General features: G+C 42.4%; 1 protein-coding gene and 2 pseudogenes across 1 annotated transcript; 2 read left to right on the top strand and 1 right to left on the bottom strand.

Moving 5' to 3' along the window:
* LOC135595697 (protein REDUCED CHLOROPLAST COVERAGE 1-like) overlaps positions 1-13,317 on the top strand; it is a 95,792-nt pseudogene that overhangs the window by 30,633 nt on the left and 51,842 nt on the right.
* LOC135595698 (protein REDUCED CHLOROPLAST COVERAGE 1-like) overlaps positions 1-13,317 on the bottom strand; it is a 39,451-nt pseudogene that overhangs the window by 12,948 nt on the left and 13,186 nt on the right.
* LOC135595686 (protein REDUCED CHLOROPLAST COVERAGE 1-like) lies at positions 4,396-8,435 on the top strand. Its single transcript, XM_065086943.1, has 2 exons — positions 4,396-6,940; positions 8,158-8,435. The coding sequence occupies exon 1, from the start codon at positions 4,536-4,538 to the stop codon at positions 6,729-6,731; it is 2,196 nt and encodes a 731-aa protein (XP_064943015.1). The 5' UTR covers positions 4,396-4,535; the 3' UTR covers positions 6,732-6,940; positions 8,158-8,435.

Genomic DNA, 13,317 nt, shown 5'->3' with positions numbered 1-13,317 from the left:
AAGACAAGACACTTTTGTGGTAGGGTTTCTTTAAAAGATCAAAATTCCATACATGAGCTGCTGTATTTTCATCTGATGTGATTCCTTTTAGCAAGTTCCTCTCAGCGAGATGTTTGGCATCAATACCAGTTGTTTTACTTCCATCAATCTTTGTATCCACCTTACAGCTTGCATCTGAAGCATCTTTAGTGACAGTGATGCTAAAATCCCCCACTGTCTCAAACTGCAAGATTTCATCTACCCGACTGTAGCTGCATTTTTTCTTTCATCCATAACTTGCTTTACAGCTGCAACAGCTCTTAGTATTGCAACATCTACAAATAGGATATGAAGCAGGAAAGCTCTTCTGTCCCGGATTTGTCTCTCTTCTGCTGTCTTACATGGCATGGACTTAAGAAAAAGGAACTCATTTGCCCAAGGCATCATATCACTTCTACTGTCCTGAAACCATCCACCTCCATTGCCTCCCCAAGTTTCATCCTCAGCAGGAAGGGAAGGAAATGTGGCTGGTGACTGAGCAGCAACTGGAGGCACAAGCCATGTGTTTGCACGAAATCCATAAGGCAGGTTTCCAAACTGCAAATAATAGGGCACTCTTAGTCAACCGAATGCATTCAACAACCAACTAGCTAGACTGTACCACAACAAAGATATGCACAAGCCCAAGATTTAGATGTGGAAATGAATAAAATGACACATTCTAAGCAAATTAAACTAATATACCTACAAGATTGAACCAAGGAGCTCATGACTACAATACAGAATCAAGAAACACAACACCAAAGATTGTTTGCAACTTTCTTTTTAAGTAAGCAAACACATATCGGCCCTAGCTTTCTTCTTTTTTAAGCAACTGAAAAGGTTTCCAACTAAGACATGCTACTTTGGCCTAAGAAAGGAAACACTAAATTAATCAGAACTTGATCTAAAAAATCCTGTGATATTATAAGTTGGACATTCTGTAAGATTCACTTGATTTGTCAAGATGCACATGATCAAATATTTCAGATTAAGCATGAAGAGAATGCAGAAGTTATAGAGTAGCCAAAGATGATCCATATTAATCACAGAAGCAAGTTGTCATTATAAAAAAACTAGTTCATTTTCAACACTAAGTGTCAACAAGGAACACCAATAAGCTCATAGTTTCAGCCAAAGAAGGAAATAAGGAATAACTAAGCAAACATCAGTAAGAATCAACCACATGGAAACATATTAGAAGCTCCTGAATCCACCACACTAAACAAGAACAAACCAACCTTGTTCCGTTCCATGAAGGCTTTCATGAGATCTTCATAAGCCTGTAAACCACACAGCACAGAGTTGAGCACTTGCTAGAACTTAGCAACAATGCATAATGCCACAAAAAAAAAATTTAATGCTGAAAAATATCGAAATCAAAATGTTGTAGGTTTGTTACTTCTAACAATTTCTGAAATAGCAAAAGATTTAATGTAAGAAACGAAACATAGCAAGAATTGGAGGCCGACATTATTAAATGCTCTACTGAGATGTCTCAGGAGATCGACAAGATTGTGGCAAAGCAAGCATTGCTTCCCAAGACTGTAAAATCCCCTGGAGCATGCCTCGACGATCACAAGCTTCCCATTGCATAGCTTCACCTTCAATTTCAGATCCAGTATCAACCAAAAGAAACAATTAGCGATAAGATTCACGGATAAAACGTTAAAAAGAATATAGTAAGACCTACTTCGAGGAAGAAGAGATGATCGTCGGATGGACGCTCATCTTGCCTAAGATTCGTTGTTCGTCTCATAACTGCAGCAGACGAATCGATAAAGAAAACAGGGTAAGATTCAGGATCCAATCGAAATTCTCGACCAAGATTCAGGAGAAACATGATCGAAAAGAGAGGGAAGGGTAAGATTGGACTCACACTGGATGGGAGGGGTGAGATTGGCGAGGGAGAAGAACTCATAGAAGGCCCCGAGCCGAGGGCACGCCCCGCTCATCTCCGCCTCTAGGTCTGCCGTCGAATCCTTAGCCGCCGCCGCCAGCGACTGTGACGGCGACTTCGGCTGGGACTGGCCCTGGTCATCCGGCGGGCTCTTCCGGTTCCCGCCGGCTCCGGCACCGCCGCTTTTCTTGCGGACCTTCGAGGCCGCAGCGGAGGCTGACTCAGACGGGGCATCTTTGGGCGACGTTGGCTGCGGAGTCGGAGGCGGCGGATGACCGAAGCAGGTGGTGGAGGAGAGGAGGTCGAGGAGGCGCCGCACGTGCGCCACCGCACGCTCTTCGTCGTAGTCCTCTTCTCCCGCAAGAAAATTTCAACAAAACACTTGTATTTAGTAAAATAACATATATATCCCTGTAAAATTAGCATTTGCATACTTCACCAAATTTGTGCGTGTGTGTATATATATATATATATATATATACCATTTTTCATTATTTTAAATTTATAAGTACAAATACCCTATTAATGAATATAGAAAAACATATGCACAAGAGACTCATCAATACAAAATTTGAGAGAATAAAAAAATAATATTTTTGATTGATAATATAATTTTTTTCCTATCAATACTTATTTCATGTTTACCTTCAACCAGAGTGAGAGTGCATGGTTTCAGCACCGTGACATCGACGAAGTCTTTCAATCTCGAACCTCTTACCTGAAATAAAAGGCCAAAAATGTTTATAAATTATTATTGTTTTGTAGAGCAGAAGTTTATTTGTATATCATCTAATTATTTCAACAAAGATACATATAATAATATAAAAGGTTTTAACTGATGTTTCCCTGAAAACCAAAGACAAAGGAGTTGGAAGGTGGAGATGGGTGTGTTTCTCGATGAACGTCAACATCGGAGAACGAAGTGTTTCTCTTCTCCACCCAAACCTCAGCTAAATGCGACTAAACCTCACCGTCCTACCGACGAAGGCTCGTCGGTACACCCAGTTTTTCCAAGTGCGACATCGCCACAACTTGCGAGCCACAGGTCAATCCTTCTTGGCTTGCTTGATCATGTCACCCTCATTCCAAGAACTCATCAACCATTCGATTTCTGAAGTCCCTATCCTTGTTCAGAGTGGACAATCTAATTCCAACCTTTCCTTTTCTCTTAATTCTCCATTGCTTAAACTTAGTCAAGAAGAGAAAGTACCACAACTCCAGAAGCAAAGGGGTTAGGGAGGTCATGTGTACCTCATGGGAGAGGGAGTAATTGGTGATATGGCACGCAAGGGTGTTGACGCAGAGCAGCCGCCGCACATCGATGATCTTGTCGGTCGATATCCCCTGCAAATTTCCACTGACGAGTTATAGCAGAAACAAAGGAACCAGCACAAGAAAAGCTTGTAGATTGCTTTTCATGGTGAAGACCATCATCACTGTCATGGTTTTGCCAGATTAGGATGAGGAATGAGGAGATATACACTCTGAACCTAAAATGGGAAAGAGAAGCTTCAATCATTGAACAGAATCCAAAAGAATGGACATCCCCCTTCATGAGTCATCCCTTGTGATGCAACAAGCAGTTCTGCGCCAGTTCTCATTAAATGCTGGGAACTTGCATTCATGGAACTGCAGGAGGTTGATTTTGTTCCCCACCAAACTAATGTATTCATGAGGGACCATAGTAATCATGTCAGCAGAGGTAGAGAGCAAGTACTGCTATTACTCCCAGGGGAATCAAAAGCCATGGACACCCGAGGAAAACATTGCCTCCCATGGCTCCTTCCTGGATGCAACCTTTCTTAAATTTTACTCACAGAACAGTAAATTCTATTCCCGTTGTGTCTCACATGCATGCCAGTTTCTTCATTTCTTTTCCTTTTCACAAAGATTTCATGTAACGTTGTCTGTCTGTTCCTCTGAGTCTTTATCTTAGGCAACAGGGAGAAAGATATAGATGAGAAGAACATGCACAGACCTTGAGGATGACATGAGACTCATCCGGGAGCATTACTGTGATGTCCACAGCCAGAGGCAGAACTAGCAGAGCAGCAACGACAACAATAACAACGAGTTAGTCGTCAGACAAGAATGAAAACTAATGACAACAAAAATAGCAGCTCAAAATAGATTTTCTCTCGGCAACCACAATCCAAACCTTTCTCATCTTTCTTCTTCTTGTCGCCCTTGCCCTTTCCTCGACCGCCCTTGGGTGCCATGCGGCCGCCCCGCTCCACTCGCTTCCTCTTATCTCTGCATCGTCAATTTATTAGTATTCCTCGACCACTAATGTACTAATGCTTGTACAATTCTTGTTACCTTTTCTTCTGCTTGTTGAATTCTTTTTTCATTTTTTCTCTCAATTTAATGAACATAAGAATGCTAACCTTTTTATTTTTGAATTTAAAGTTTCTCAAAAAAATTTAATTGGAAGAGCTTCACTTGGTTTTCCTTTTATCGCAAAAACCAAGCAATCATTTTTGTACTGATTCAGGTGAAAGTGCAGTCATCTCAAAACTTGAATGTGGCAGATTCTTTGTCCAAGGATTCAGTAGCTACTATTTCAGATGAAGTGAAACAAGTGACTGATGGTAGTGATACCCAAGATGATGAGAACATGAGTAGTCCAGGTGTTGAGTCAAAACATGAAGATGCTGTTGCCAAAAAGCAGTTATTTGTTTCTCAACAATCTAAAGGAACAGCAGAGCAAAAGGTTGCTTCTTTTAGTGAAGATGTAAGAGAGATAAATACAGAAGCAGAAGATGGTTGGCAACCTGTTCAAAGACCAAGGTCCATCGGAGGTTCAAGCCAGCAAATCAAGCATCAACGCACAAGCACCTGGAAAACCTACAACTATCAGATGAATGATGTTCCTAGTGAAACTGTTCAATCCAAGCCACAGTTTTCTTATTTAAATAATGGGTATTATTTGCTTAAGAAAAAGATAGTTATTCCTGGAAGCTTTAATGACAATCTTAACATGCAAGTTCAGTCACCAGACACCAGATCTGGTCAGAAGGCGTATAAGGCTGTAACTTATCGGGTGAAGTCAGTGCCTTCATCCACCAATCCTGAGATCAGTCATAACTCTTGGAGTGCTGTCGAAAGAACGACTTCCCCATTAGATGCTCATGCACCCTATTATCGCCATGATAGCCAGGTATTAGAGAATCAGAAGAACCTAATAGGTGGTGTCTCTGAGCCTCGCAACAATTTGGTTCATAGTTTTAGTAATTCTCCATCATATAAAGATGTAGCACTGGCACCTCCAGGAACAATTGCCAAGATACATAGCCGAAAGTTTCAGGAGAATATGCCATTGGAACAAGAGTTGTCTATTGGTGGCAATGCATCTGAAATAAAGGAATCATTTTTGGCCGAGGAACATACAGAAAATGCTGCAGAGCTATCTGAGATATCTAACATAACCCAAGATAAGGACACTGTCCAGGATGCGTTTTTAGACTCAGATAAAAAAGTTGAAGTTGATCATGAAGAAGAAAGAAAGGAAGATTGTGAAACAGAACAATTACTAGAACCATCATCTTCTGATTTGGAAGTGGCATCTTGTAGTAGCATGCTCACCAAGAATATCATTGACAATTGTGTATCTAGCAATGAGGTTCAAGGAGTTGAGCAAAATGAGAATCATGATCAGAATTTGTCAACAAATACATCTGATAGGAAAAAATCTGAGTGTCCCATCACTGCAGAAAGCAAAGAAGATAATCATGACGAAGCCTCATGTACCAATGTTGGTATCAGTTCTTACTCTAGTCTCCATCAATTCAATTTCAAGAAGGTTCTCATCCCTGAGAAAACAGGTGGTGATTATCCCACGATGGAACTACCACCTTCTAATTATGATGGGAGAGAGGTATCTAGCAAGAAGCTGTCTGCATCTGCTGCACCGTTTAGCCCTTTCCCTGCTACAGTACTTGGTCCTGTTCCTGTAACTGTTGGTCTTCCTCCTAATGGTACAATTTCTGCAGTTACACCATGGCCATTGAGTGCCCGTCTGCATGCTTCACCCACGGCTGTAATGCCAATGGTGCCTCCTATTTGTACCTCACCGCATCATCCTTATCCTTCTTCACCTAGGCCTTCGCACATTCTACGTCCCTTGCCATTTATATATCCACCATATACCCAACCTCAAGTCATTCCAAATACCACTTTTGCTATGAACGGTAACATATTTCATGGAAACCATTATCCATGGCAGTGCAACATTGGTGCAAACGTTCCTGACTTTGCGCCAGGATCAGTATGGTCTGGTTCTCATCCTGTGGACTTCTCATCTTTGCCACCCATCATTAGTCCAACTTCTGAATCCGTGTTGGAACCAATTATAACATCTCATTTAAGAACTGATGTGAGTCTAGACCTTCCATCGGATAACAATACTGAAGAAGGGACCAAAACAGAAGAGAATAATGAGATATCCCAGATTATAGACATTTGTAAACCGCTGGATGGTAACTGGTTAGAGAAACGGGAATCTGAAGAATCTCACAGAAATAATACAAAAATTACCGACTTGGAATCTGAGACGGTTTTCAGACAAGATGCACAGCATAGTGGTGGAAGGCATGTCTTCAGGAGTAGCAAAAAGTATGAGGGTGAGGGAAGCTTTAGCATATACATCAAGGGTAGAAATCGCCGTAAACAGACACTAAAGCTGCCTATAAGTTTGCTCAATAGGCCATATGGATCACAGTCATTTAAAGTTATATATAGCAGAGTAGTAAGAGGAAGTGATGTTATAAGTGCAACAGATATATCTTCCAGTGAAAATGTTACTTCCGACTAGTCACGAGCAAAGAACACTACAAACTTCAAAATGGGCAGGAAAGAATTTTTTTTATTGTTCAAGCCACATCCAGGAGGACGTGACTGAAAAATTAGCAATGTTGATAATTTAGTTATTGCTATTTTTCAGGCAACTGATATTTTTTATTAAGAAGCCAAGATTGAACGTTCAGGAAGGTAAGCGACAAATCTCCTCATGGTCCAAGCCAGGTATTTCTTTGTTAATTAGCTTGACAATGTTACATAACTTGCAGATTTATTGCTCATCAATGCACCTCCATATACTTTATTGTCAATAACATCTCTTTTGCTTTAATTTTGTGTTGGTTTCTCAAGCATACAATTAATTTATCCTGTTTAACATAAGTTATTAGGAAGAAACTTTGTTTGTGAACTGATCATGATTCACCTTTGAAATCCCCAAATTTTTTAACCTCGAGTATCTTCAGTATTGATATCTCACACAATCAAAAAGCTCATAGTATACCATCATGCATGTAATTTATAAGCCTGACTCGATATTTTAGTTCCGGTCTAGCCATTCCAATTTCCAAGCAACCGGTCAAGAGAGACAGACTGAGCGGATATTTTCAGGCTTCCGAAGATGTTTTGATATGCATGAAACTAGTATCAACATCTTTTTGAGGCGCAGATTTTTGCTTCTATTGTAGCTTTCTCTAATTTGCAATCTTGATAATCAGATTGCTGGAGTTAAGTTGTTTTTTCTAATTACCTCTCATCTGTTGCAAATTCCAGGGTATGGCTTACCATCAAATCCAACCTAATTCCTTTTAGTTAAGTCTTCCACTTGCTATGTTTACTGCTGTTGATCTAATCATCTATCACACGTCTTGAGTCTCTGGGCTCATTGGATTTCCAGTCTACCAGGGATTATCAGTTCATTTGTTGAAGCAGTACAACATTTAATAATGATGTTAAATCCGATTAGAAAGCTGGGTTGTGCATCCTACCTCTTATGATTTTGTTTTTATGACATTATCTACAACCATTTTCTTGCATTCTCAAATTAGAGCAGATTTATCCGAAAATTAGACTTGTAATATAGCTGCCACACTACCTTTTTGGCATTCCAGTACAGACTAGGTAGATTGCTTGAATTGTAATGTATGCCTCTGTTATTCAGTAGTGACGCTCAAGCAAGATTTATGTGTGGTCGAGTTTTCAACTTGCACAACATATATAATTTTTTTTTGTATGTTGTTTGTCATAGCTTTCTAGATGTATGTATATCATTTGCCATCTTTTCAACTCAACATTAAATGCTTTCTGAGTAGAGTGTGGGGTTAATTTGTGGTGTTTGAATGAAATTGGGTGATTGATCATTCACAAAAATATTTTTGCATGATCATTCCTAGTATTTTCATTTCTTCTTCCGTACAGGCTGATGAAGACCATTTCGTCTGCAGGTTCACAACATAGATTGTTGAGAAGGCTATGAAGTTCCAAGTCTAGAGAGGATGGAAATAGCGTAGAACTTTTGACCAAATCATTAGAATTAGGTTGAAACTATTAACCCATTTTTTCTTCTCCATTGAAGAGACATGTACGAGCATTTTTCTCCTCTCTTTTTTCCCCTTTTCCTTTTGAGGATTCTGAAATTTATAGCCGACAACATTGTAAGTCATGGGATTTTGTGAACCTCGACTTTCCTACCCATCAAAATAACTTTTGCAATTTCTGCTAATATATTCTTTTCGGGTATGCGTTTCATGCTTGCAAAATTAACGTCATTCAGTCGTTGATAGGGTTGGGAAAATTCTCTTGTTTTTTTATCTGATGTGATGGTCAAAGTGAAAATTTTAAGCTTAATTAGCTGCTTCTAAAACCTGATATTCCTGATCATCGACTTGATTATGAGTTGGAAACGTTGAACATCGGAGATCAGTATATTCTAATTTGTTTAAATCAATGCATTTAGGATGCTGTTATTCTTTTCTTTAATAATCCCTCGATTGAATCTGAAATGATCAAAGAGGTAAATCAATGATTCCATCTCTAAAAGCATTTGTCATGGGCAAACCGATGTATTAATTTCGTTTGACTCAAATTATTGATCAAAATACGCAGATATTTTTATTTTTCATTGCTACTGTCATTTTTGTTCTCATTAGGTTTCTAATTCTTCTTAAGCTTTGTACGGACAAGATTTTATCTATAAAGATTAAGATAACTAATTGGAAAAAATAATAATAATAATAACAACAACAAATAATCAACATGGTAACAATGAATCTGGAAGTTTGACATGTCTTCAAGTTAGTACGTGGGAAGATACTAATGGTTTCAGCACCTCTTCAGTTCTTGTAGAATTCCTTCAGCAAAGAGAGATCGCCATCATCGGACGACACAGTCGACGCGAAATTTATAATGTTCATCTCTCGTGGCTCAGATATCCACTCTTTGTATGATCACAACCCATAGCATAAGAAACCCTCGAGGATCAGATCCAACATGAGGTGATCCGATGAACGAGAACTGTTGATATGATGAGATTTCCATGAAGTAAGTGGTGCAGCATTAGGCATACGAGATATCTATCAACCAGTAGTAGTACTTGATGGCTCATCACCGTCATCATCTTCTTCTCGGCCGCATCACCCACTTCTGCCGCCACCCGATACGCGTACAGGTTCGAGGGAAATGGGTAACCTAAAGAAGTGCTCCTCTCCCCTCTCATCGATCTTCCTCACCCATCTGCTTTTGCTGCGCGGCCTCCTCCGCCCTGATCCCTTCGCGCTCTTCCGCCGTTCCACGCCGCCTGCCGTCGTCCCCGTCCTTCCCACCTCCTCAATCTTCCCTATCATCGTCACCTCCATCCCATCTTCGCCTATCGGCCCCTCCTCCCTCCCCGCAGACAGTTAGCGATCGCCACCGAACTCCTCGGATTGAAGCGGAGCAGCTCGAGCAGGCCTGCGTACGGGTCGGACTTGCAGCCCACCAGAGAGCAGCCGATGTGCTCGTGATACGGGTCGCCCACCTTGAACTCCACCGCGTCGTCCACGCCGGACTCCTCGACGACATCCTTCGTGGGAGCGAGCGACACCTCCTCCGGGATGATGCAGACGAGTCTGCCTCCGGTTTGTCGAGCTGCAGCGGCGAGGGCTCCCGTGGATTGGGACGCCTCCGGTGAGCTTTGTATGGTTGGTCACGGGATCTTCTACAAGCCCTTAGGTGATCGACTTCATCTTTCTGCTGTTTTGAAGCTCAACTACCCCAAGACTTCCAACATCTCTACCAGTCTGGTGAGCGGGACTGTCGAGAGCTTGGGGCCCCACCACATCGATCCCATCTCGCTTGTAGCCTATGCTCAAAAGGAGTATGTTTTCACGATGATCCCCCAAGCCAACCACTCATGCTCCTCTCTTCCATTCCAGGAGGAATCACTAAGTTTCGGGCCTACTTCTGTTTGTAGTCATCTCCTCCGGTATATGACTGGTAGAACATTTCAGCTAGACTACGGCAGTGGCTGCACCGGTAGCAACTGTGGAACTCTAAGTAGTAGCTTTGGGTTCTCCGCTAGATTCTTGTCCTTCGATATGATACAGTGCTCGGAGAACGGCCGGTTGCATCTCTACATCGAATTCTCCAATTCCAGTTATCTTTCATATGATGTCCCGATGGTGCCTAAGAAGTCCATGATGGGTGAAGGCTATTGGGACCATGTTAAGAATCGTCTCTGTCTCATAGCCTGTCACATTCTTGAAGGGAGTTCACAGGCGAGTCCCTCTGTTGGTGATTGCTCGATCGGACTGAGCTTATGGTTCCCAACTGTCCTGACGCTGAGAAGAAAGGACGTGGTCGGTCATATGTGGAGTAACAAGAAGAAGAGAGACCCTGGCTACTTCAGCATGGTCTCGTTCCACCGGTCGGGTGGGCGAATGGTCACGATTCCTGGGCTGAGATATAACTACACCCTAATAGATTCTGTCAGCGGGCCTTGCAAGGTGAGAAGTGGCAGCACACAGTCGAGCGAGGAAAGGTATCCAGATGGAAGATGTTCCCGCGACATGCGGTTCAGTATCGCGGTGGAGGATGCCGGCGGCCGAAGTGGATGGGGGGAAGCTAATGTCTTTTCTATGGGCGACGAGTTTTGTGATGATTATGACTTCGTTACGACGTCGGAGACGGCAAGCTTCGTGCCTGCAGCTGACTGGGTCGCGAAGAATCAAAGTGTTTGGAACGTAAGCTATGCCATAAGCTATTATATGTACTCTGCTTCCGCTGAGGGGGGCGAACAGTTTGGCATCGCTGCTGAGGGGATGGATATACGATGCTGGAAGTGGAACACTCTGCATGAAGGGATGTGGATCTCCGAGTTTGCCCACCAAAAACCAAACAGCAATTGACTGTGAGATCTTAATCAATATCCAGTTTCCCCCTCTCCACTCGAAGATGGGAGATCGTATCAGTGGCACCATCAACACCACAAGGAGTAAGCAGGACCCTCTGCACTTTGACCCTATAAAGTTGTATTCTCAGCAAATTTACGCAGCAGAAGTAACTGAAGCGATTTGGAGGATGGATGTCGAAATCGTCATGGTCATGATCTCTCTCACGTTGTCGTGCATTTGCATTGGGTTGCAGACCTTCCACGCCAAGAAGCACCGTGACGCCCTGCCTTCCATGTCGATCACCATGCTCGGTGTTCTTATCCTTGGCTACGTGATTCCTCTGGTGCTGAACTTTGAAGCCTTGTTCGCGAACCGCAGTCGGTCTGGCTTTCTAAGTCTGCGGAGCGGTGGGTGGCTCGACGTTCATGAGGTCATCGTGAGGATCTTATCCGGCTTAGCACTGTTCCTCTCCTTCCACCTGCTTCAAATGGCGTGGTCCGCGAGGTCATCGGACGAGAACAAGGGGCACCGCGTCGCGGAGTGGACGACGCTCAAGCTGTGCTTGCCTCTCTACTTCGCCGGGGCGCTGCTCACTTGGCTCATCAGCTCAAGGCACCACCTGCAGAGGTCGGAATTCAGCAGGCAGCGATACGGTTCTCGCTGGGAGGATTTGGTCCCTTATGCTGGCTTAGTGCTCGACGGATTTCTGCTCCCTCAGATCGTTCTTAACGTCTGTCGGAACTCCAAAGATAAGATCCTGACGCCTTTCTTCTACGTCGGAATCACGATCACCCGAGCTTTGCCTCATCTGTACGACGCTTATCGCTCTCGCAGTTATAACCGTCGCATTGATTCATCGTACATCTACGCAAGTCCAGACGGAGATTTTTACTCGCTGGTGTGGGATGTCATCGTTCCTTGTGAAGGTTTGCTTTTTGCAGCGGCGATATACCTTCAGCAGCGGGTTGGTGGTTATTGTCTTCTTCCCCAAAGATTCAGAAAGCGTGTGGAGTACGAGGCAGTTTCAGTGGTTGCTCTTTAGCCCTTCTTGTGGAAGACCAGATTGCAGCAAGTCCATGAAATGTAGTAGTATAGTGCAGTAGTAAGTCAAGTCTTGTGTTGTTCCTGTGGTAGCTTTCTTCATGCGTCGACTTGCCCACGCCATGATCAAGTGTGATGAAGACTGTTCTTCTTCCACAGAAATATAAATAAGGGTTTCGTAGACTAAGAAGATTTCAGATTCATCGTTTTATTGAGGGTGTAGAATGTGGAGGATTACCTCCGAGAAACAAAAGACAACAAGGCAAGTGTCTTTACGTACAGTTCATGCAGACGAGAATGTTGACACCTCGGTCCTGTATTTTTGGAAAATAGGAACCAAGTTACTTAGAGAACAAGAAATCCAACCATAAAAATACTTTTATGAGTGAGGATAAGCAATAAGTATGAGAATAATTCTATGCGAAGGGGGAAAAAAAACTCAATTTAGTTGTTCTATAAATATCTTATCTTATGTATTTTAAGGTCTAATGTAAAAAGGACTAATATATGACAATAAAAAGGAGAATAATCCTGAATTTTGTTTTTGGGTAGAAAGCTAGAAAGGGAAGTCAGTAGACTCATCCTTTCCATTAGTCTCAGCGATCTGTTCCATTAGTCTCAGCGATCTGTTCCAACACTTCCCCTCGTCTCCTTGTTTCCATGATGGTTAGTTGGATTCTTCTTCTTCTTCTTCTTCTTCTTCTTCTTCTTCTTCTTCTTCTTCTTCTTCATCGTCTTCTTGTTCTTCTTCGTATTCTTCTTCGTCTTCTTGTTCTTCCTCCTCCTCCTTCTTCTTCTTCTTCTTCTTCTTCTTCTTCTTCTTCTTCTTCTTCTTCTTCTCCTTCTTCTTCTTCTTCTTCTCCTTCTTCTCCTTCTTCTTCTTCTTCTTCTTCTTCTTCTTCTTCTTCTTCTTCTTCTTCTTCATTTTGCTCTCATGACGGCACCGTGTTGACGCATCCCGAACCACGATGAATCGCCTCCGACTCCGCAGCCAACGTCGCCCAAAGATGCCCCGTCTGAGTCAGCCTCCGCTTTTGAGGATTCTGAAATTTATAGCCGACAACATTGTAAGTCATGGGATTTTGTGAACCTCGACTTTCCTGCCCATCAAAATAATTTTTGCAATTATCTGTAATATATTCTTTTCGTGTACGCGTTTCATGCTTGCAAAATTAAAATCATTCAGTCGTTGAT

Source organism: Musa acuminata, chromosome BXJ1-10 (genome assembly GCF_036884655.1).
Source record: "Musa acuminata AAA Group cultivar baxijiao chromosome BXJ1-10, Cavendish_Baxijiao_AAA, whole genome shotgun sequence".
In the NCBI taxonomy this organism is placed as follows: Eukaryota; Viridiplantae; Streptophyta; class Magnoliopsida; order Zingiberales; family Musaceae; genus Musa; species Musa acuminata.
This window is presented reverse-complemented; position numbering and strand designations above follow the sequence as displayed.

Bases quoted from the DNA above. Each gene is read 5' to 3' on its own strand.
- LOC135595686 (XM_065086943.1), top strand. From the start codon at position 4,536: ATGAGTAGTCCAGGTGTTGAGTCAAAACATGAAGATGCTGTTGCCAAA.